The sequence below is a fragment of the Macaca nemestrina genome, chromosome 4 (assembly GCF_043159975.1).
Source record: "Macaca nemestrina isolate mMacNem1 chromosome 4, mMacNem.hap1, whole genome shotgun sequence".
NCBI lineage: Eukaryota > Metazoa > Chordata > Mammalia > Primates > Cercopithecidae > Macaca > Macaca nemestrina.
Genome location: NC_092128.1, coordinates 9,679,955 through 9,704,399, shown reverse-complemented (window position 1 = coordinate 9,704,399; position 24,445 = coordinate 9,679,955). Strand labels below are relative to the sequence as shown.

The following is a 24,445-nucleotide window of genomic DNA, read 5'->3' as shown; positions in this document are numbered from 1 at the left end:
TGGCCGCGCGGGGCCGCGCGGCGAGAGGGCCCTGCGCGCAGCCTCCGCGCTCGCCGCCCCCGGCCCATCGCCCGGCCCGCGTCGAAGGCATTGACCGGGCGGCCCAAACTCCAGGCCCGGCGGGCGGGGCCCCGACGTCAGCGACGGACGATCCGGCCCTTCTGCGGCCTCTGCCAGCCCGGGCCTCAGAGTCACGCTCAGCGACTAGGAGGCCGCGCCTTGGAAGCATTGTTCCATTTGAGGCCCCGCGGCGCCCCCATAGCAGGCTGGGCGGGCAGGGGCAGCAGGCCCCACGGGACAGTCGCGGAGGCTGAGATGGGAAGGGACTGGCCCAGGGTCACGCATCTATTAGAGGCGGGAGCCTCACGCCGGGGCAGGGACTTTGGAATTAGACACTTTAAAACGCCTCATAGTCTACTTTTGCCAAAGAGAAAGATTTAAGTGTCGTTTACAAGAGAGATTGTAGATTAAAAAAAAAAAAATAAGTGTAGCAGATTTTATTTAAATTTTTTTTTTAGAGGGAGTCTCGCTCTGTTGTGCATGCTGGAGTGCAGTGGCACGATCTCGGCTCACTGCAAGCTCCGCCTCCCAGGTTCAAGGGATTCTCCTTGAACTGGGACTCTCCGTGTAGCTGGGACTACAGGCGCCTGCTACCACGCCTGGCTAATTTTTCTATTTTTGATAGAGACGGAGTTTCACTATGTCGGCCAGGCTGGTCTTGAACCCTAGACCTCGTGATCTGCCCGCCCCGGCCTCCCAAAGTGCTGGGATTACAGATGCGAGCCACTGCACCCGGCCGTTTAAAATTTTTTTAATTAAAAAATGATATATATATATATATATATATATATATATATATATATATATATTTTTTTTTTTTAGACAGGGTCTCTCAGCCAAGCTGGAGTGCAGTGGTGGGATCTCATCTCACCGCAACCTCTGCCTCTGCCTCCCGGGTTCAAGCGATTCTCCTACCTCAGCCTCCCAATCCCAAGTAGCTGGGATTACAGGCACAGGTGCCTGTCTCGTTTATATCTATCTATCTGTCTGTCTGTCTATCTAGATATATATCTATATGAATAAGTTTGTTCATAAGAATAAACTATAAGTATTCCTATACAGAATTTTTCTCCTGGAGAAGGAAGAATCACATCAGTTTTTTTCTGCATCTTCATCTGTATAAACTAGGCCAGTTTAACAGATTTTAGAATATTGGTTTGATATTGTGCAGTTTGTCCAATTGGGAGATTATAATCCTTTGGCCATTTTTGACATACTAGAAAACGCTTGTAAAGAGCTCAGTAGATGATACCTACTGTTATTAATACACCTCAGTGAAGGTTTTGAAACCTTGATTTTTCTGGATACTTTTATTAAAGTAGAACTTCCTCTCCCTCCTCTTTACTTAGTGAGTGTGGTGAGCTTCTTTTTGGGTTCCCTGAGTGCAAGGTAGAGAAAAAACATTGGGGATTCTGCAGGTTTATAGTCCTGTTGCCTGGGAAGAGGGGGCCCTAGGAGGTGACGTCATCCACTCCCCCTAGCCTGGAGCTCACAGCTTTACTACCTTTCAGCTCACTCCTGTCCACCTGCTCCTTTCCCAATGCCTTCTTGCAGCACTTGAGATCCCAAGAAACTTCCCAAAAGGGACAGATTTGCCCTGGTCTCTTGTTAGCCCATCCTATCACACTGTTGTTATTTATAAGTATTCCTATACAGAATTTTTCTCCTGGAGAAGGAAGAACCCCATCAGTTTTTTTTTCATCTTCATCGTACGTTTACTATGATAGGTGTTCAGTAATTGTCGTTGAACGAATGAAGCAATTATAGATGATTAGTGCTAGGAAGGAGGGAACAGTGAAAGTCTCTAGGATGCGTAGTCTAAGCAAGACTCTTAAAGACCAGAGGGACTCAGGCATACAGAGGATGCATATTGAGAGCTGACACGAAGGTGGAGGAGGGCCGGGTGGGTCCTCGGAATCCACAGGAGGCCGGCATGGCTGGAGCGCGGCAGGAACTGGATGGCTCAAGGTCAAGAGAGGTGGGCTGGGCCATGAAGAAGTCTAGATCTTATGCCAGGTGCACTGGGAAACTACTGAAGAGTTTTAAGCAGGGGACTGCAATGATCTATTTGTGTTTTTAAAAGATTACCAGGCCGGGAGTGGTGGCTCATGCCTGTAATCCCAGCCCTTTGGGAGGCTGAGAAAGGCAGATCACAAGGTCAGGAGTTTGAGACCAGCCTGGCCAATATGGTGAAAGCCCGTCTCTACTGAAAATATAAAAACCAGCTGGGTGTGGTGGCGGGTGTCTGTAGTCCCAGCTACTCGGGAGGCTGAGGCAGGAGAATCGCTTGAACTCGGGAGGTGGAGGTTGCAGTGAGCTGAGATTGCGCCACTGTACCCCAGCCTGGGCGACAGAGCAAGACTCTGTCTCAAAAAAAAAAAAAAAAAAAAAAAAAGATTACCGGTTACTCTGTGGAAAGTGTATTGTCGTGGAGAAGGCTGGAAGTGGGGGAGAAGGCTGGAAGTGGGGAAATCAGGTAGGCAGGACCGCAGTGGCCGAGGCCAAGCAAGGTGATGGGGACTTGGACTAGACACTGGCAGTGGAGAAGGAGAAACATCGATGGATTTGAGGTAATTTTGGAAGTTAGTACCCTGTGGTGATTTAACCATGAAGCATGAATGAAATTGAGGGGTGAGATGTTGATTTGTCTCTCCAACGAGGCTTTTAGCAGCACCAACCAGGACTGTGCCCATTGCACATGCACGATGATGGCTTGTGAATCAGGTATCAGGGTAAGTTGAGGCACTTGAGAAGCTTTTTCCAAGGCACTGAAGGACAACGGAATGAAAGAGGTGGAGGTAAAAAAAGGCCATATGAACTATTTGTACCATATCCCTGAGCCAGAACCATCACCATAATCACCGTCATTGTCTCAGTCTGCTCAGGCTGCCTTACTTGGTTCCCAGCAGGTCTCTTTTCCTGGTTTGCAGACGGCTGCCTTCTCATTGTATCCTCACATGGCATACAGCAAGATCGTGTCCCTTGTGTTTCTTCTTACAAGGGCACGAATCCTACATATGAGGGCTCTGCCTTCATGGCCTAATTGCCTCCCAGAGGCTCCACCTCCAAATACCAGCATATTGGGGATTACTGCTTCAGCAAATGGATTTTGAGGGAGACACAAACATTCGTTCCATAGCAATCATCATCTTCTTAGCCCTGCGACATGGGGCTCATGTTTATTATTTGTGCTGTGCTACACATTGTACTAAGTACTTTGTACACAGATTTTTCTTAATTTTCTCAGTCTTATTGTATAGGTACTATTATTATCTCCATTTTCCAGATGGGGAAGGGAAGTTGGAAGCTGTTGGAAACACCTTGCCCACAGTTGGCCAGCTTGTGAGTGGCAGAGCTGAGTTGCACGTGGGCTGTCCACTGGAGAGTCATGTCTCTGTGTCACAAAGCCTTGTCCCTTCATTTTTAGAGGAGGAAACAGACCCAAGAAGGGGAGTCACTGGTTTGAGGAAGGGGAGTCACTGGTTTGAGACTGCATGGTTTGCTCAAGCTTATGGGGCATGCCCTGTCCCCATAGCTAGTGTATAGGATGGGCAGGGGCTGTTTTTCTTCCACTTTCCCACTTGCTGACACGTTGGTCCAGCCACTGTCTCTTGTATCAGTTAGGCTGGATTCCTAACTGACACCCTAGCCTCTCCATCTCCCCCCAGGCTGCTGCTAACTCAGGATCCCAGATGGGGCTTTACCATTGCAGGTGTCATTTCTGAGGTGTGTTTTTGAGATGGAAGGTTTGATTGTATAATTCTCATAATACCTCTCTTTTCTCTTCTTGTGAGCAGGCCCCCAAGACAGACAAGCACACAGAGGACCAGAGTCCTTCCACACCCTTGCCCCAGCCAGCTGCTGAGAAGAACTCGTACCTCTACTCCACGGAAATCACACTGTGGACGGTGGTGGCTGCCATTCAGGCCTTGGAGAAGAAGGTGGATTCCTGCCTGGCCCGCTTGCTGACTCTGGAGGGGCGCACGGGGACAGCCGAGAAGAAGCTGGCCGATTGTGAGAAGACAGCTGTGGAGTTCGGGAACCAGCTGGAGGGCAAGTGGGCCGTGCTGGGGACCCTGCTGCAGGAGTACGGGCTGCTGCAGAGGCGGCTGGAGAACGTGGAGAACCTGCTCCGCAACAGGAACTTCTGGATCTTGCGGCTGCCCCCAGGCAGCAAGGGGGAGTCCCCCAAGGTAGCGGCGGGACACCCTGCGGTGGGGAGAGCTTGAGGGGCCGAGCCTGTGAGCGTGTGGGTGAGTGAGTGCAACACTTGTGGTTCCAGGTGCCTGTGACCTTCGATGATGTGGCCGTGTATTTCTCTGAGCTGGAGTGGGGCAAGCTGGAGGACTGGCAGAAGGAGCTCTACAAGCACGTGATGAGGGGCAACTACGAGACCCTGGTCTCCCTGGGTAAGGCCACGGAGGGAGGGTCTGGGCCTCTGTCCACAGGTTGTCTGTGGACAGTCTGTTTCTTTGCTTTGGCTTTTGGTACTTTGGGCACCTCTGCATCTTTGTGGGCATCTCAGGTCCAGCTCTTCCCCATTTCTTGTTCTGTGCACAGATTATGCCATCTCCAAACCGGACATCCTCACCCGGATAGAGAGGGGAGAGGAACCTTGTCTTGACGGGTGGGGCCAGGAGAAGCAGAATGAAGTAGAGGTGGGGCATCCAAGGATGTTGGGCACTGGTAAGTAAAAGAGCAAGATGTGGTGGCGTGGGGGGAGTGCCAGGGGCTAGCTGCACCATCACCCACCCTCTTGGGCTTCCCAGACAATCAGGGAGGCCAGAAAGGGAGCATAGGCCATTAACCCAAAGTGGGACCACTCGGTACAAGGCCACCCTGGACAGGAGTGGGTGGCAGACTTAGAGCCATAGGGTTTCTGTATCTGTCCAATGTGGGCCATCATACTCACCTTACGTGGCTGTGATGACCGAGTGACAAATATTAAGCATGTACATGCTGATCACTTTGTAATAGTGGGGACTGGCCGGGCACGGTGGCTCACGCCTGTAATCCCAGCACTTTGGGAGGCTGAGGCGGGTGGATCATGAGGTCAGGAGATTGAGACCATCCTGGTTAACATGGTGAAACCCTGTCTCTACTAAAAATACAAAAAATTAGCCGGGCGTGGTGGCGGGCGCCTGTAGTCCCAGCTACTCGGGAGGCTGAGGCCGGAGAATGGCGTAAACCCAGGAGGCGGAGCTTGCAGTGAGCCGAGATTGCGCCACTGTACTCCAGCCTGGGCGACAGAGCGAGATTTTGTCTCAAAATATATGTGTGTGTGTATGTGTATGTGTGTGTGTATATATATATAGTGGGGACTTAGTAATACCTCCACCAGCAGCACTGCTGCCTCCTGGCGTCTTCAGGCGTGTCCATGTCCCTGCTATTGCTTGTGCCCCTGTCGCAGTCCCACAGCCCCAGCCTGTGGCAGGAAGGCCTGTCATGTGCTAGCTTCCATTTGTGTACATGGCCCTCGGTAGGAGGGCCAGGCATGCCCTGTCCTTGTAGCTGGTATATATGACAGTGGTTCCAAAGGGGACTGCACATCACAGTCCTCTGGGGGGCTTTTTTTACAATTAAATTTTAATAAAGTAGAATAGCACAGTGAATCTCCAAATGATCGTCACCCAGGCTCAACCCTCCGCTGGGTTTGCCACACTCGCTTCATCTGTTTTTTCCCTTTTCCTGAACGTAACCACAATACCATGGTCACACCCACAGAATATCAGAATATCATCTAATACCATCTAATACCTAGCCTTTGTTTTGTTTTCCCCAGTTGTCTCAAAAATGTTTTCTAGGCCGGGCGCGGTGGCTCAAGCCTGTAATCCCAGCACTTTGGGAGGCCGAGACGGGCGGATCACGAGGTCAGGAGATCGAGACCATCCTGGCTGACACGGTGAAACCCCGTCTCTACTAAAAAATACAAAAAACTAGCCGGGTGAGGTGGCGGGCGCCTGTAATCCCAGCTACTCGGGAGGCTGAGGCAGGAGAATGGCGTGAACCCGGGAGGCGGAGCTTGCAGTGAGCTGAGATCCGGCCACTGCACTCCAGCCTGGGCGGCAGAGCGAGACTCCGTCTCAAAAAAAAAAAAAAAAAAAAATGTTTTCTATACGTCTTAGGATCCTAATTGTAATACAGCCAAGTCCACATTTTACATTTGGTTTGTGTCTCTGAAGTCTATAAAAACAAACTTATGAAACCCCCCCAGTCTTTTTCAACAGCTTTATTGAGATATAATTCATATACAATATAATTTACCTATTAAAGTGTGCAACTGAGTACTTCTTAAAAAAATTTCAACTTTTACTTTGGATATAGGTGTACATGTGCGGGTTTGTTACATGGGTATATTGTGCCCAGGTAGTGAGCATAGTACCCAAGTTTTTCAATCCATGCTCCCCTCTTTCCCTCCCCCTCTAGTAGTCCACAGTGTGTGTTTTTCCCAGGTTTATGTCAATGTATGCTCATTGTTTAGGTCCCAGTTATAAGTGAGAACATGCAATATTTGGTTTTCTGTTCTTCCATTAGTTCACTTAGGATTATGGCCTTCAGCTTCATGTTGCTGCGAAGCACATGATTTCATTCTTTTTTATGGCTATGTGGTATTCCATGGTGTATATATACCACATTTTCTTTATTCAACCCACCACTGATGGACACCCAGGTTGATTCCATGTCTTTGCTACTGTGAATAACATTGTGATGAACATATGTGTGCATGTATATTTTTGGTATAATGATCTATTTTCCTTTGGGTATATACCCAGTAACAGGATTGCTGGGTCAGATGGTTGCTCTGTTTTAAGTCCCTTGAGAAATCTTCAAACTGCTTTCCACAGTGGCTGGACTAACTTACATTCCCATCAACCGTGTATAGGCATTCCCTTTTCTCTGCAGCCTCGCCAGCATCTGATGGGTTTTGAGTTTTTAATAATGGTCATTTTGACTGGTGTGAGATGGTACTCATTATGGTTTTGATTTGCATTTCTCTGATGATTAGTGATGGTAAGCATTTTTTCATGTTTGTTGGCCGCTTGCATGTCTTTTTTTAAGAAATGTCTGTTCATGTCCTTTGCTTATTTTTTGCTTGTTGGTTTAAGTTCCTTATAGATGCTGGATGTTAGACCTTTGTCAGACGCATAGTTTGCAGATATTTTTCTCCCATTCTGTAGGTTTCAGTTTACTCTGTTGGTAATTTCTTTTGCTATGTAGAAGCTCTTTAGTTTAATTAGGTCCCACTTGTCAATTTTTGTTTTTGTCGCAGTTGCTTTTGAGGACTTAGCCAAAAATTCTTTGCCAAGGGCAATATCGAGGAGGGTATTTCCTAGGTTTTATTCTAGAATTTTTATAATTTGAGGTCTTACATTTAAATCTTTAATCGATCTTGAGTTACTTTTTGTATATGGTGAAAGGTAGGGGTCTAGCTTCATTCTTCTGCACATGTCTAGCTAGTTACTACCCCAGCAACATTTATTGAATAGGGAGTCTTTTCACCATTGCTTTTTTTTTTTTGGTCAGCCTTGTCCAAGATCAGATTATTGTAAGTGTGTGACTTTATTTCTGAGTTTCCTATTCTGTTCCATTGGTCTACGTGTCTGTTTTTGTACCAGTACCATGCTGTTTTGGTTACTACAGCCTTCTAGTATAGTTTGAAGTTGGGTAGTGTGACACCTTTGACTTTGTTCTTTTTGTTTAGGATTGCTTTGGCTATTCTGGCTCTTTTTTGGTTTCATATGAATTTTAGAATTGTTTTTTCTTATTCTGTAAAGAATGATAGGAGTAGTTTGAAAAGAATAGCATTGAGTCTGTAAATTGCTTTGGGCAGTATGGCCATTTTAACAATATTGATTCTTTCCATCCATGAGCATGGGATGTTTTTAAATGTATCTGTGTCATCTCTGATTTCTTTCAACAGTATTTCATAGTTCTCCTTGTGGAGTCTTTCACCTCTGTGGTTAGCTGTATTCCTGGGTATTTCTTTCTTTTTTTTGGTAGCTATTGTAAATGGAACTGTATTCTTGATTATACACTTTCAGGCTGATGTTATTCTTGTGTAGGAATGCTACTGATTTTTGCACACTAATTTTGTATCCTGAAACCTTACTAAAATTGTTGATCAGTTCCAGTAGCCTTTTGGCAGAGTTTTTAAGGTTTTCTAGGTACAGAATCATTGTCAGCAAAGAGAGATAGTTTAACTTCTTTTCCTATTTGGATGCCGATTGTTTCTCTTGCCTTATTGCTCTGGCTAGGACGTCCTATAGTTGAGTGTTTTTTAGTATATTCACAAAGTTGTGCAGCCATCACCACAATCCAATTTTAGACCTTTCTTGTTCCATCAAAAAGAAACCCCATACCCATTAGTAGTCACTGCCTGTTCCTCTGCCCACCTGTTCCCCTGCCCCAGGCAGCCTCTGATCTGCTTTCTGTGTCTATGCATTTATCCATCTGGAAACTCCATATAATGGAATCATACGGCCGGGTGCAGTGGCGCACGCCTGTAATCCCAGCACTTTGGGAGCCTGAGGTGGGCGGATCATGAGGTCAGAAAATCAAGACCATTCTGGTCAACATGGTGAAACCCCGTTTCTACTAAAAATACAAAAAATTAGCTGGGTGTGGTGGTGTGCAACTATATGTAATCCTAGCTACTCAGGAGGCTGAGGCAGGAGAATTGCTTGAACCTGGGAGGCGGAGGTTGCAGTGAGCCAAGATTGCACCACTGCACTCCAGCCTGGGCAACAGAGCGAGACTCTGTCTCAAAAAAAAAAAAAAAAAAAAAATGGAATCATATATTATGTGGCATTTGTGCCTGCCTTCTTTCATTGAGCATAATGTTTTGAAGGTTCATCCACATTGATTGTAGTATGTATGAGTACTTCATTCCTTTTTGTGGCTGAGTGACACTCCATTGTAAAGATATGCCACATATTGTTTATTCCTTTATCAGTTGATAAATTCCCCCCATTCCCCCCCATTTATTTATTTATTTATTTATTTTGAGACAGGATCTCACTCTGTTGCCGAGGCTGGAGTACAGTGTCATAATCTCAGCTCACTGCAGCTTTGACCTCCTGGGCTCAAGTGATTCTCCCATCTCAGCTTCCCGAGTAGCTGGGACTACAGGCACATGCCACCATGCCTCGGCCTTTCAAAGTGCTGGGATTATAGGCGTGAGCCATGGCGCCTGGCCTGGTTCTTTGATTTTATGTTGTTTATCACTTTCCTTTTACGTGGAAATCTTAAATTCTCAACTAAATTTGCGTAATTTCTTCAATGATCTTATATCCAATCCTAGCACTTCGTTATCCTATAATGTATCTTACAATTTCAAAACAGTGAAGCAATAATACTACTAACAGTTAGACTTCCATTGAAATACAAGATTTTTTTGCAGCTCTTTTTGTCCTCTGTATACATTCTGTGCAGGACTTATGGGCAAAATAATGCCTTTAAAGTCACTTGAAATGTTTTCTGTATGTACTTATGCCACCAACTTAGTATACAGTTGCATTCATTTGTTTATTTTTAGATTTTTTTATAGATTATTCTTTTTGGTTTTTGATGTAACTTAATTTTTTGAATATGTAAGATATTTTATGTTTGCAAAGTCAAAATGATTAAACATGGTACATTCGAGGAAATCTCGTTTCCCTCCTTGTGCCCTCTCCCTATAGATAATCATTTTTATTCATTTCTTATTTATACTACCATGTTTCTCTTGGAAATATCAGTAACACGGATATATTTGTATTCCCACCCCTGTCTTACGCAGTAGGTTGTGGAGACCACCTCATACAATGATGTACAGGTCTTCCTCAGTTCTGTGGATTCGGAATGTTCTGTGGTGTGATAGTTTATTTAACAGTCTATACCTTGGACATTTAGAGTATTTCCAGCATTTTGCTGATATAAATAATGCTGTAGGGAGTACTTTGTGCATAAATCAGTTCATGTTTTTGCCAAGGTATCTTTTTTTAAAATTTATTTTTTGTGAGAAGGAGTCTCACTCACTGTGTTGCCCAGGCTGGAGTGCAGTGGCACTATCTCGTCTCACTGTAATCCCTGACTCCTGTGTTCAAATGATTCTCGAGCCTCAGCCTCTGGACTGACTGGGACCACCGGTGTGCGCCACCACACCTGGCTAATTTTTGTATTAGCAGAGACGGGGTTTCATCATGTTGGCCAGGCTGGTCTCTTAACTCCTGACCTCAAGTGATCCACCTTCCTCAGCCTCCCAAAGTGTTGAGATTACATATGAGCCACTGTGCCTGGCCCCAGTGTATCTTTGAGATGTAATCCTGGAGGTTGGATTGCTGGGTCAAAAGGTAAATAAATATGTTATTTGGGGAGAATTTATCTCCAAATTCCCCTGGACAGAGGAATCATTTGCATTCCCATCTGTGTTGTGAAAAAGGTTCTCTTGCCAACAGAGGATGTGGACAAACTTGTAGGATTCTTTTCAGTGTAATGGTAAGAAGTATGTCAGTGTAGTTTTAATGGCGCCTCTCTTACTGAGTGTTGATGAGTTTTTTTTTTTTTCCTTTAGAATTCTTTCTATTTTAATTTCTAATTTTTATGGTACATAGTAGGTGTGCATATTTATGGGGTACATGAGATATTTTGATGCAGGCATACAATGTGTAATAATGACATCAGGGTAAATGGGATATTCATTACCTCAAGCATTTCTTATTTCTTTATGTTATAAACATTCCAATTATACTCTTTTAGTTATTATAAAATGTACAATTAAATTATTGTTGACTATAGTCACCCTGTTATGCTATCACATTCTAGATCTTATTCATTTTATTTAACTGTATTTGTTACCCGTTAACCATCTCTACTTCCCCCCTCACACCTTCCCCCAACCCTTCCCAGCCTTAGGTAACCATCGTTCAACTTCTCTGTCTCCATGAATTCAACTGTTTTACTTTTTGGCTCCCAAAATGAATGAGAACATACAAAGTTTGTCTTTCTGTGCCTGGCTTATTTCACGTAACATAATGTCCTCCAGTTCCACCCATGTTGTTGCAAATGACAGGATCTCCTTTTTTATAGCTGTATATATGTACCACATTTTCTCTGTCCCTTTGCCTGGTGATGGACACTTAGGTTGCTTCCAAATCTTGACGATTGTGAATAATAAACATGGGAGTGCATAGATACACTGATTTCCTTTCTTTTGGGTATATACTTAGCAGTGGGGTTGCTGGGTCATGTGGTAGTTCTGCTTTTAGTTCTTTTGAGGCACCTGTGTACTGTCCTCCATAGTTGTTGCACGAATTTACATTCCCGCCAGCAGTGTTCGCGGGTTCCCTTTTCTTCACATCCTTGCCGGCGTGTGTTATTGCCTGTCTTAACTGGGATGAGATGATAAGTCATTGTCGTTTTGATTTGCATTTCTCTGATGATTGATTATGTTGAGCACCTTTTCATATACCTGTTTGCCATTTGTACATTTTTTTTTTTGAGACGGATTCTCACTCTGTCACCCAGGTTGGAGTACGGTGGCGCATCTCGGCTCACTGCAAACTCCGTCTCCCGGGTTCACGCCATTCTCCTGCCTCAGCCTCCCGAGTAGCTGGGACCACAGGCGCCCGCCACCACGCCTGGCTAATTTTTTATATTTTTAGTAGAGATGGGGTTTCACCATGTTAGCCAGGATGGTCTCCATCTCCTGACCTCATGATCTGCCTGCCTTGGCCTCCCAAAGTCCTGGGATTACAGGCATGAGCCCCCGTGCCCAGCCACATTTTTTTTTTCTTTTTTTTTTTTTGAGACAGGGTCTCACTCTGTTGCCCAGGTATGACAGGAGTGCAGTGGCACAATCAGAGCTCACTGCAACCCAGTCTCCTGGGTTCAAGCCATTCTCCCACCTCATCCTCCCAAGTAGCTGGGACTAGAGGCATGTGTCACCACGCCCAGCTAATTTTTGTATTTCTTGTAGAGATGGAGTTGTGCTGTGTTGCCCAGGCTGGTCTTGAACTCCTGGACTCGAGCAATCTTCCTGCCACAGCCTCCCAAAGCACTGAGATTACAGGCATGAGCCACCATGCCCAACCTGTATGCCGTCTTTTGAGGAATGTCTATTCAGATCTTTTGCCCATTTTTAATCAGATTGTTTTTTAATTGGGTAATTGGATTTTTTCCTATAGATTTGTTTGAGCCCTTTAGATATTCTGGTTATAAATCCCTTGTCAGATGGATAATTTGCGAATATTTTTTCCCATTCTGTGGGGTGTCTTTTCACTTTGTTGATTGATTCCTTTGCTGTGCAGAAGGTTTTTAACTTGATGTGATCCCATTTGTTCATCTTTTGCTTTGGTTGTCTGTGCTTTAGGGTATTACTCAAATCTTTGCCCAGACCAATATCCTGGAGAGTTTCCCCAATGTTTTCTTGAAGTAGTTTGATAGTTTGAGGTCTTATATTTAAGTTTTTAATCTATTTTGATTTGATTTTTTTATATGATGAGAGATAGGGGTTTAGTTTTATTTTTCTGCATATGGATATTCAGTTTTCCTGGCACAATTTATGGAAATGACTGTCCTTATTCCAATATATGTTCTTTTTTTTTCTTTTTTTGTGACAGAGTCTCACTCTGTCACCCAGACTGGAGTGCGGTGGCACAATCTTGGCTCATTGCAACCTCCACCTCGCGGGTTCAGTTCTCCTGTCTCAGCCTCCTGAGTAGCTGGGACTACAGGCGCCTGCCACCACTCCCGGCTAATTTTTGTATTTTTAGTAGAGATAGGGTTTCGCCATATTGGTCAGGCTGGTTTTGAACTCCTGACCTCAGGTGATCCGCCAGCCTCGGCCTCCCAAAGTGTTGGGATTACAGGCATGAGCCACCACGCCTGGCCTAATGTATGTTCTTGATACCTTTATCAAAAATGAGTTTGCTGTAGATGTGTGGGTTTATTTCTGGGTTCCCTATTCTGTTCTTTTGGTCTGTTTGTCTGTTTTTATGCCATTACCATGCTGTTTTGGTTACTCTAGATCTGTAGTTTAATTTGAAGTCAGGTAATAGATTCCTCTGGTAAAAATGAGTTTGCTGTAGATGTATGGGTTTATTTTTGGGTTCCCTATTCTGTTCTTTTGGTCTATTTGTCTGTTTTTATGCCATTACCATGCTGTTTTGGTTACTATAGATCTGTAGTTTAATTTGAAGTCAGGTAATAGATTCCTCTAGTTTTGTTCTTTTTGCTTAGGATGGCTTTGGCTATTTCAGGTTTTTCATGGTTCTGTATATACTTTAGGATTATTTTTTCTATTTCTGTGAAGAATGTCCTTGATATTTTGATAGGAATTGCATTGAGTCTGTAGATTGCTTTGTGTAGTGTGGGCATTATAACTAATTCTGAACATGGAATATCTTTCCATTGTTTGGTGTCCTCTTCAATTTCTTGCATTAATGTTTCATAATTTTCGTTCTAGATATCTTTTACTTCTTTTGTTAAGTTTTTTCCTAGGTTTTTAATTTTATGTATAGCTATTGTAAACGGGATTATTTTCTTGATTTCTTTTTCAGATTGTTCACTGTTGGCATATAAAAAGGCTACTGATTTTGTATGTTGATTCCGTAGGCTGCAACTTTGCTGAATTTATCAGTTCTAATAGGTGTTTTTTGGTGGAGTCTTTAGGTTTTTCTAAATATAAGATCATATAATCTGCAAACAAGGATAATTTAACTTCTTCCTTTCTAATGTGGATGCTCTTTATTTCTTTCTCTTGTCTGCTGTAGCTAGGACTTCCAGGATTATGTTGAACAACAGTGGTGAAAGTGCATCCTTATCTTGTTCATCCTTATCTTGTTCCCGATCTTAGAGGAAAGGCTTTCAATTTTTCCCCTGTTCAGTATCAGGGGAAACTGGCTGTGCATCTGTTGTATATGGCTTTTATGGTGTTGAAGTATATTCCTTGTGTACCCATTTTTTGGATTTTTTAAAATCATGAAAGTATGTTGAATTTTATCAAATGCTTTTATAGCATCAATTGAAATCCTGTGGTTTTTGTCCTTCGTTCTGTTGATAAGATGTATCACATTCATTGATTTGCAGAGGTTGAATGATTCTTCCATCCCTGCCTGGGATAAATCCCACTTGGTCATGATGAAAGATCTTTTTAATGTGTCATTGAATTTGGTGTGCTAGTATTTTGTTGAGGATTTTTGCATCAGTGTTCATCAGGATATTGGCCTGTAGCTTTCTTTTTTAGATGTGTCTTTGTTTGGTTTTGGTATCAGGGTAATACTGGCCTCATAGAATGAGTTTGGAGGTATTCCCTCCTCCTTTATTTTTCAGAATAGTTTGAAGAGCATTGGTGTGAATTCCTCTTTAAATGTTTGGTAAAATTCAGCAGTGAAACCGTTATGTCCCTGGCTTTTCTTTGCTGCGAGACTTTTTATTGCAACTTTGATCTCATTACTTGTTATTGGTCTGTTGAGGTTTTGGATTTCTTCATGGTTGAATCTTGGTAGATTGTATGTGTCTAGAAATTTATCCATTTCTTCTAGGTTTTTCAATTTATTGGCATATAGTTGTTCATAATAGTCTCATGATCCTTTGATTTTCTGCAGTATTAGTTGTAATATCTCTTTTTTATCTCTGATTTATTTGGATCCTCTTTATCTTAGTCTGGCTAAAGATTTGTCGATTTTATCTTTTCAGAAAACCAACTTTTCATTTCATTGATCTTTTGTATTGTTTTTTGTTTCAATTTTATTTATTTATGTTCTGATCTTTATTGTTTTTACACTAATTTGGAGTTTGGTTTGCTCTTACTTTTCTGGTTTTCTAGCATGCATGATTATGTTGTTTGAAGTTTTTCTACTTTTTTGATAGAGGCACTTATTGCTGTAAACTTATATCTTAGTATTGCTTTGCTGTATCTCACAAGTACCATAGGTTAATTTGATATGTCGTGTTTCTATTTTCATTTCTTTCAAAAAATTTCTTTCTTTCTTTCTTCTTCTTTTTTTTTTTTGTTTTCAGACAGGGTCTTGCTCTGTTGCCCAGGCTGAGTGCAGTGGTGTGATCACAGCTTACTGCAGCCTGGTCCTCCTAGGCTCAAGCAGTCCTCCTACCTTAGCCTCCCAAATAACTGGGACTAAAGATGTGTGCCACCATACCTGGCTAATTTTTGATTTTTTGTAGAGATGGGTTCTTGCTATGTTGCCTAGGGTAGTCTCAAACTCCTGGATGCAAATGGTTTCCCCACTTTGCCCTCCCAAAGTGCTGGGATTACAGCTGGCCTCAAAAAATTTCTTAATATCCTCCTTAATTTCTTTGTTGACCCATTGGCCATTCAGGAACATATTATTTAATTTCCATGTGTTTATATAGTTTCCAAAGTTCTGCTTGTTATTGATTTCTAGCTTTATTCCATTGTAGTCAGAGAAGATACCTGGTATGATTTCAATTTTTTGAATTTTTAAGAACTTGTTTTGTGGCCTAACATATGGTCTATCCATGAGAATGATCCATGTGCTGAGAAGAAAAAAGTGTATTCTGCAGCCGTTGGATGAAATGTTCTGTGAATATCTTTAGTCTATAGTGTAGATTAAGTCCAGTGTTTCTCTGTTGGTTTTCTTTCTGAATGCTCTGTCCAGTGCTGAAAGTGCAGTGTCAGAGATGCCAGTTATTACTGTATTGGAGTCTGTTTCTCTCTTTAGCTCTAACAGTATTTGCTTTATACATCTAGGCGCTCCAGAGTTGGGTGCATGTATATTTATTATGCTATTAATATATCCTCTTGCCGAATTTACCCCTTTAGCATTATATAATGAACTTCTTTGTCTCTTTTTATAGTTTTGTCTGAAAATCTGTTTGGTCTGCTATAAGTCTAGTTACTCCTACTCTTTTTTGGTTTCCATTTGCATACAGTAGTTTTTCTATCCCATAGTGCACATGTGTCTTTAGGCATTTCTTTGGGCAACAAGAGCGAGACTTTGTCTCAAAAAAAAAATTGGTTCATATTTAGACTTTCTACTCAAGATATGAGTAGCTTACACAGTACAATTACAGTATTATCATACTCTGTGTTTGTGTACTTGCTATTACCAGTGAGTTTTGTACCTTCAGATTTTTTTTTTTATTCCTTATTAATGTCCTTTACTTTTTGATTGAAGTACTCCCTTTAGCATTTCTTGTAGGACAGGACTGGTGTTGATGAAATCTCTTAGTTTTTGTTTGTCTGAGAAAATCTTTATTTTTCCTTTATGTTTGAAGGATATTTTTGCTGGATATATTATTCTAGGATAAAAGCTTTTTGCCTTCAGCACTTTTATTTTTAGTTTTTTGGAGACAGTCCCTCTGGTGCCCAGACTGGAGTGAAGTGGCACAATCTTGGCTCACTGAACCTCTGCCTCCCAGGTTCAAGTGATTCTCGTGCCTCAGCCTTCCAAGTAGCTGTGATTACTGGCATGTGCCACCACATCTGCCTAATTTTTTGTATTTTTAGTAGAGACGGGGTTTCACCGTATTGGCCAAGCTGGTCTCAAACTCCTGAGCTCTGGCAGTCCGCCCACCTCAGCCTTCCGAAGTGCTAGGATTACAGGCATGTGCCACTACGCCTGGCCTTTCAGGACTTTAAATATGTTGTGCCACTCTCTTGAAAACTTGTCAGGTTTCCACTGCAAAGTCTGCTGCCAGACGTATTGGAGCTCTATTGTATGTCATTTGTGTCTTGTCTTTTGCTGCTTTTAGGATCCTTTTTTAATATCCTTGACCTCTGGGAGTCTGATTACTAAATGCCTTGAGGTAGTCTTACCTTGGTTAACTCTGCTTGGTGTTTGCTAACCTTCTTGTACTTGAATATTGATATATCTTTAGGTTTGGAAAATTCTCTGTTATCATGTTTGAGTAAACTTTTTGTTTTTTGTTTTTTTGGTTACAGAGTTTTGCTCTGTTGCCCAGGCTGGAGTATAGTGGCGTGATGTTGGCTCACTGCAAACTCCGCTTCGCGGGCTCAAGTGATTCTCCCGCCTCAGTCTCCCTAGTAACTGGGATTACAGGTGCTTGCCACCGCACCCGGCTAATTTTTGTACTTTCAGTAGAGATGAGGTTTCGCCATGTTGGCCAGGCCAGTCTCAAACTCCTGGCCTCAAGTTGATCCATCTGCCTCAGCCTCCCAAAGTGCTGGGATTATAGGCATGAGCCACCATGCCTGTCGTGGCTAGGGCTGTTCTAAATGCTCCCTCTGTGGGTGGGTGCCAGCTAGGTTCTGCCTGGTGTTGCTTTCTGCTGTGACAGGGCAGCACTGAGTTCCGATGCAGAGTCCTACAATCACTGCACTCTCCTTCCCCCAAGCACACACATTCTCTCTCTCGAGCTGCATGGCTGCTGCGGGGGTGTGGAGGAGGGTTGGTATCAGCAATTCAAGACTATCTTTCCCACCCTCTTCAGTGCTGCTTTCCTTCATACGATGTTACAGCTAGGTACCGTGACTGCTCATCTGGATTTTGGTTTTTTGGAAGGTGCTTTCTTGTGTGAATAGTAGTGAATTTGGTGTTTCTGTGGGGAGATAATCGCTGGAGGGTTGTTTTCGACCATCTTGTTCCCCCGCCTCCCTTTTTTTTTTTTTTTTTTTGAGGCAAGATGTTACTCTGTCATCCAGTCTGGAGTGCAGTCATATAATCATGGCTCACTGCAGCCTTGAACTCCTAGGCTCAAGTGTCTTCCCACCTCAGCCTCCTGAGTAGCTAGGACTACAGGCATGTGCCACTATGCCTGGCAGGTTTTAAAATTTTTGTAGAGACAGGGTCTTACTGTGTTGCCCAGGCTGGTCTCAAACTCCTGACCTCAAACAATCCTCCTGCCTTGGCCTCCCAAAGTGGCAAGATTACAGGCATGAACCACTGCACCTGGCCCTATTTTTTATATGTTTAAGGGCCATTTAAATTTCTTATTCTGTGAATTATTTATGTTTCTTGCTCTAGGAATCTTTTAAAAAATGCATATTTCCTAGGCCTACCCCAAACCTACTGATGAGACTCCCAGGGGTGCTCCCCAGGGGATGCTGCTATACTAGCCTAGTACAGGATTTGGGTTTGGGAGCCCCCATTGTAGTGTTCTGAGCCAGGAGTCCCTAAAGAGTGAGATATGTGTGTGTGTGTGTGTGTGTGACTGAGTCTCACTCTGTTGCCTAGGCTGGAGTGTAGTGGCACAATCTCAGCTCACTGCAACCTCCACCTCACAGGTTCAAGCGATTCTACTGTCTCAGTCTCCTGAGTAGTTGGGTTACAGGCATGCACCACCATGCCCAGTTAATTTTTGTATTTTTAGTAGAGATGGGGTTTCATCATGTTGACCAGGCTAGTTGAACTCCTGACCCCAGGTGACCCGCCTGCCTTGGCCTCCCAAAGTGCTGGGATTACAGGCTTTAGCCACTGTCCCCAGCTTCCCCCACCCCTTTTTAAAATCACTCTATATTCAAAATATATCAGCTCTTTTACTTACAGAGAAAATATGAAACTAAACATTTGTTCTCTTAGCCTCCATAATGAAACCTGTATTCAGAATATGTCCACTTTAAAAAGAAGTAAAAGATTTGCAGATTATAAAGCTGAAACCTGGGAACTTTGGCATGTATTGTTTCTGTGAGTCCAGTTTTTTTTTTTTTGTTGTTCCTGGAGTCAGAGTTTCTCTCTTGTTGCCCAGGCTGGAGTGCTATGACTCGATCTTGGCTCACTGCAACCTCCACCTCCCGGGTTCAAGTGATTCTTCTGCCTCAGCCTCCCAAGTAGCTGGGATTACAGGTGCGTGCCACCATGCCTGGCTAATTTTTTTTGTATTTTTAGTAGAGACGGGGTTTTGCCATGTTGGTCAGGCTGGTCTTGAATTCCTGACCTCAAGTGATCCACCCACCTCAGCCTCCCAAAGTGCTGGGATTACAGGCATGAGCCACCGTGCCCGGCCTGTTTCTGGGAGTCCAGTTCTTTCATCCCTCTGTAGCTGATACCTGCCTACTTGGGGCACTGGTTGCCACCACCACGGTCTACTCTTTTTTTTTTTTTTTTTTTAAATTCCCATTTTACAGATAAACTGTAAAATTTATTATTTATTTATTTTTTATTCTGAGTGGCATACTCTTGTGTGTTGTCACTTGTAACAGCTGAGCTCATGGCATTTTCTGGGAGACGGTGCTGCTGTCTCTCCTGCTGTTCTTTCTTTCTTTCTTTTTTTTTTTTTTTTTTTGAGACAGAGTCTTGCTTTGTCACCCGGGCTGAAGTGCAGTGGCGCTATCTCAGCTCACTGCAAGCTCCATCTCCCGGGTTCATGCCATTCTCCCTGCCTCAGCCTCTCTAGTAGCTGAGACTACAGGCGCCCACCACAACACTGCCCGGCCAATTTTTTGTATTTTTAGTAGATACAGGGTTTGACTGTGTTAGCCAGGATGGTCTCGATCTCCTGACCTCGTGATCCATCAGCCTTGGCCTCTCAAAGTGCTGGGATTGCAGGCGTGAGCCACCGCGCCTGGCCCTGTCCTGCCATTCAAAATGATCTCCAATGAGGTTGCCTTCTTGACCTGTGCTTCCCTTTATTCATCTGGGGGCACTGGAGGCCAAGGGGCTGCGTGGGTCTTCACCTGATGGAACTGATGGAAGTGGCATTTTTGGAGAGGCCTGCGACTGCCCCAACTAGGAGCACCGCTGGCTTGTAGGCTGCTCGATCCTGGGGGTGCTGCTCCTTTGCCAGTGCTGTCCCCCAAATCCAACTGCAGCAGAATCTGGCTCTTCTTTCCAATATTTAAAAATTATTCTTAACTTTTTTTTTTTTTTTTTGGCACAGTCTTGCTCTGTCGCTCAGTCTGGAGTGGTGCAGTCATAGCTTACTGCAGACTCAACTTCCTGGGCTCAAGTGATCCTCCCACCTCAGCCCCCTGAGTAGCTGGAACTACAGGCACATGCCACCACACCCAGCTAATTTTTGTATTTTTTTGTAGAGGCAGGGTTTCACCATGTTGCCTATACTGGTCTCAAGCTCCTGAGCTCAAGTAATTCTTCCACCTTGGCCTCCCAGAGTGTTGGGATTACAGGCGTGAGCCACTGTGCCCAGCCTTATTTTCAATTATTAGTGGCTCATGAACAGTCAGGATTCATTATTTTCACTTAGACCGTTCTGTTTCTCATTCTTTTTTGAGGCTTCATCTTGCTCAGTCACCACCTTGTGATGCTTGGGGCTGTTTAGTAGGATGGATGATGTGTTTCTCTTTGTTGTAGGAAGGATCCAAAGATCAAACTTCAGAGGATGATCCACTGAAATTTTCAGGATCTGCTGAGGAAGCAACCGTCTTTAGGCTTGTCATGAAAATAACATTTTTAGGGGCGGTAAAACCCGTTGGTTTATAACTCTCCCATACATAAAGGGGAATTGGTAGCAGTGTTAGCAGGCACAGACTCCACTGGATTATTATTTTTCACCAGTATTTCACCCTTTGATAACCTTCTGGCTGGTTTTACCTCTTCTCTTAGAAGAGAACCTCAGTTGAGGTAGAGTGGACAGGACCCCACTTGGGTTACTTTTTTAAAATTAATTAATTAATTAATTAATTAATTTGAGACTGGGTCTGGCCCCGTAGCCCAGGTTGGAATGCAAGTGGCACAGTCATGGCTCACTGCAGCCTCATACTTGTGGACTCAAGCCATCCTCCTGCCTCAGCCTCCCAACTAGCAGGGACTACAGTCATGCACCACCACACTTTTGGTTGTTCTTTTATCTCTTGACAAGGCATTGTTCTCTGGAGTTTTAAGTTTAGGAAGATCCAACGTGGTAAATTCAAACTCAGGTTTGGAGGTTTTCCTACTTTTCCCATAATTCTGGGTTTGTTGTCTCTTCCCTTCTGATCTGATGCCCATCCAATTTCAAATTCCTCTTAGCATCAAGTGGACAAACGATGTGAGCCATTTGCTGATTTCATCTCTGATTGGTAGCATTCTGTCAGCTCTTACTGTCAGCCTTTTGCTCATCATAGTTTTTTTCTCATCATCTTTTTCTGCTTAAAAAATCAGAGCTTCAGCTGGGCGCAGTAGCTCACTCCTGTAATCCCAGCACTTTGGGAGGCCGAGAGGGTGGATCACGAGATCAGGAGTTCAAGACCAGCCTGGCCAACATGGTGGAACCCCGTCTCTACTAAAAAAATACAAAAATTAGCCAGGCATGGTGGCGGGCGTCTGTAATCCCTGCTACTCGGGAGGCTGAGGCAGAGAATTGCTTGAACCCGGGAGGCAGAGCTTGCAGTGAGCCGAGATCACGCCACTGCACTCCAGCCTGGGTGACAGAGTGAGATTCCGCCTCAAAAAAGAAAAAAAAAATCAGAGTTTCATTTCTTGTGTGAGAGGACACATGCTCATTTTGAGGCTTTACCGTTTGAAAGTCTTGCTGACAGCTGGGTTGGTTACGATCACTCTGGGAGGTGGGCGCTGATTAAACATGAATGGACTCAGTTCTAAGAAGTAGGTGTAGGGATGGAGTTATTTTGAAAGAAAACTTCTGAGGGGGAAACCTTGATGCTCCTAACGCCATGTCTTCAGTTGTGTTTCTGCCCTGCCTTGGGTCCCTTATGTCATAAGAGCAGCTTGGAGGAGGAGGAGGAGGCCCGAGCGCGGGAGGTGGTGGCCACCCCATTGGCTGCTGGGACAGGCATGGTGTTTCTCTTTCCTGCCTTAAAATGCCAGAGTCTGTCATGACCTGCCTGGTGATCATTACCATGAATTTCTGTCTGCTGAATTCCTGTGCTGCAGTTTCCTTCTCTGGGACAAGAGGCTTTAGACTGGAATCTAGCTGCCAGGTATTCGGTGGCGTCCACCTCACTGTCATGCCCTGTGCTGCAGCTGAGGCCCCAGGATCCCAGTGACTCTGCCTTTCCCCAGAGGGTCCCTGGTCATCTGGGCAGGAGACCTCTGTGTTGTGCTCAGTGTCACTGATTTGCATTCTCCAGGCCTCCCTCCATATCCAGAGCACCTCACCAGCCCACTCAGCCCTGCCCAGGAGGAGCTGAAAGAAGGGCAGGCCCCCAAGCAGCAGCAGGACTCAGAGGTGAGAGTGGCCCCAGTCGGGCCAGGAGCAGGTGAGTGAGAACAGCGAGGCGGCAGGATGAACAGTGTCCCGAGGCAGCAGGCGGTTACCAAGCGACGGTGCTGAGGAAAAGCACTGGAAGCGTGGGGCTGGGAGAGATGGCTGGGAGACTGGTTGGGCTGGGTTGGACAGGCTTTCTGGGAAAGGGGCCCCTGAGACAGGCCTTGAAAGAAGGTAGGTTTTGGCATTTTCAGCATGAGAAAACAGTGTATAGACGGGTGGGTTCCTCCACGTGTTGGGGGCCTGGGCACAGGGGTCCAGCAGAGTGAGGGGAGGGGTAGATGGGTGTGTTGTGCCTCCCCAGGGTTCTTACGAGGGTCCCATCCACAGGGCAGTGTGTGTCCTGTGCCTAGCGCGGCGCCAGCGTGGTGTTTCTCAGTAAACGCCCTTTCTGAAGACCTGCTGGGAACTCTGGCTTTAGCCATGCTTCCAGACCTCTTTGTCTGCTTTTATTTAAAGGCAGTCCCTGCCTGTCCTTTCACAAAAAGATGTATCAGGCCATTTAGCAGAACACTTGGCAAACAGTCCAGAGCTCTGTTCTCTGTCGAGTGTTCCTCTGCGGGGCTGGCTCCTCCACCTGGTTCTGCCGCTGGCCCGACTTTCAGTCTCTGGTTGCTTTCTCTGTGGTGATTTCTGATTTCTTCCCCACTGGATCTTCCTCCATTCCCTGGGTTTCTCTTTCCAGCCAGTGTGTAAGTCTGGGCTGTGCTCATGGAGTTGGAGAGATGGGACCCTCTTAGGCAGGAGGGCAGTGTTCCTGCCCCATTGCAGACCTGGAACGGTGTCCCGGAGCCTCCCAACCCTCTGTTCTTTTGAGGCTCATCAGGGTGACAGATGCTGAGGGACAGGTCATTAGCACTGGCCCGCAGGGGTGTTGGGGATGTGGCCTTCGTAGCTCTTGTCTCACCTCTGAAGCCCTCCGGACAGAAGCCCTAGGCCTCCTCTCCCTGGCAGGGACTTGCGTATGTCCAGGGCTGCTGGGGAGATGGCTATGCACGCTGCAAGCCATGGGTGTCCTGCAGCCGGTGTTGGGAGAGGCCCTTGCCGAGTCTCACACGGCCCCCAGCCAGCACCAGCATTTTATCCTTGATTAAGTCGAAAGGAGAGTCTAGATGGGGAGTCTCCAACTTCCTCCACCAGGGACATCCTGCCAGGCATGGGGCCAGGGGAAGAAGGGCGGAGGCACCTGTGGCCGCAGCAGAGCCCCACAGGAGCGTGGGGGCCTTTTGGGAGTGGGGTGGGGTTGGGTGGTGGGACGTGGTGACGGGCTTCCTCCTGAGGGTTCCGTCCCTCCCTCTCCAGCTGCTATCTCCCTGGGGACTGTGGGGACCCAGATCAGTCTGGGGTCCTTCCTGGTCTTTCCCCATTGTGGTCTGGTCTGGCCTGGCTGGAAAGGCACTGCATGAAAACCCAGGCATCAGATCCCAGGCATGTGGTCTGATGATGATGGAAAAGCTATTCATGTGGTCTTGGCGTGGCTGGGCTCCCAGCCCCCATGTCAACAGTCTGTGTTCCTCTGCCCAGAGACTCTGCTTCCCTGAGAGGGTATGGTGCCAGGACCCTTCCTCCCTCACATTAGGGACCTCTGAGAGCTGGGTGCTGAGACCTGGGGTCTCAGGTCTCCAGCACATTGCTGTGACCACCTGCCACTGCCTTGGTTGTCCTTGTCACTGCTGTCCAGCAGCTCCTTGGCTCCACCCAACCTGGGAGTTGAGTGAGACTCACACAGACCCAGGCAAGAATCTCAGGTCCTAGCACCTTCTGTCACCAGTGAGTGTAGTGGCAGGCAGGTCATGGACGCTCTGTGCGGATTTGTCATGTGGATGAGCAGCTGAGCATGGGTGCAGCACTCACCACCCCTAGTCCGCAGAGGCCTCTTAGGGTGGTCTGGGGGCAGCGAGGGCCCCTGGGGCTCATTGTCTTTCACAGATGGTAACTAGTGTCACCAGAACTCTTGGGGGTGGGGTCCTGCCACCCTCTCTGCTGTGCCAAGGGTCTCTGCTTCTGTGTCCCACTCCAGCTGACCCCTGACCTCCGGGCTCCCTGGCTCCTGGCCTTGCAGCTTGATCTCCCCTCCCCTGATGTCCTTAGCTTGGCCTCCAGGAATGAGGCTGATGACAACAATCAGGACTGAGTGACCGTTGAGGCAGTGCCTGTGTGGCGGGGCTCAGTGAGCAGGACCCCTGCAATGTGCTGTGAGCACTGTGGGGAGAGAGGGCCCAGCTGAGGCTGGAAGCCAGGACTGGGCCGAGTGACCTGGGGGACAGGGTGGTGAGGTCCACTTAGAAACCAACGTAGACTC

General features: G+C 45.6%; 1 protein-coding gene across 2 annotated transcripts in view; it reads left to right on the top strand.

The window, feature by feature from the left end:
• LOC105474859 (zinc finger protein 783) overlaps positions 1–24,445 on the top strand; it is a 28,208-nt gene that overhangs the window by 312 nt on the left and 3,451 nt on the right. The window contains exons 2-6 of one of the 2 annotated variants that reach the window (XM_071094288.1): positions 883–3,402; positions 3,858–4,253; positions 4,343–4,469; positions 4,621–4,746; positions 22,007–22,135. In XM_071094288.1, coding sequence (XP_070950389.1) covers positions 3,163–3,402; positions 3,858–4,253; positions 4,343–4,469; positions 4,621–4,746; positions 22,007–22,135 — 1,018 coding nt within the window. In that variant the 5' untranslated portion in view covers positions 883–3,162. The remainder of the gene's footprint in view (positions 1–882; positions 3,403–3,857; positions 4,254–4,342; positions 4,470–4,620; positions 4,747–22,006; positions 22,136–24,445) is intronic. The other variant, XM_011729685.3, reaches the window with a different exon arrangement.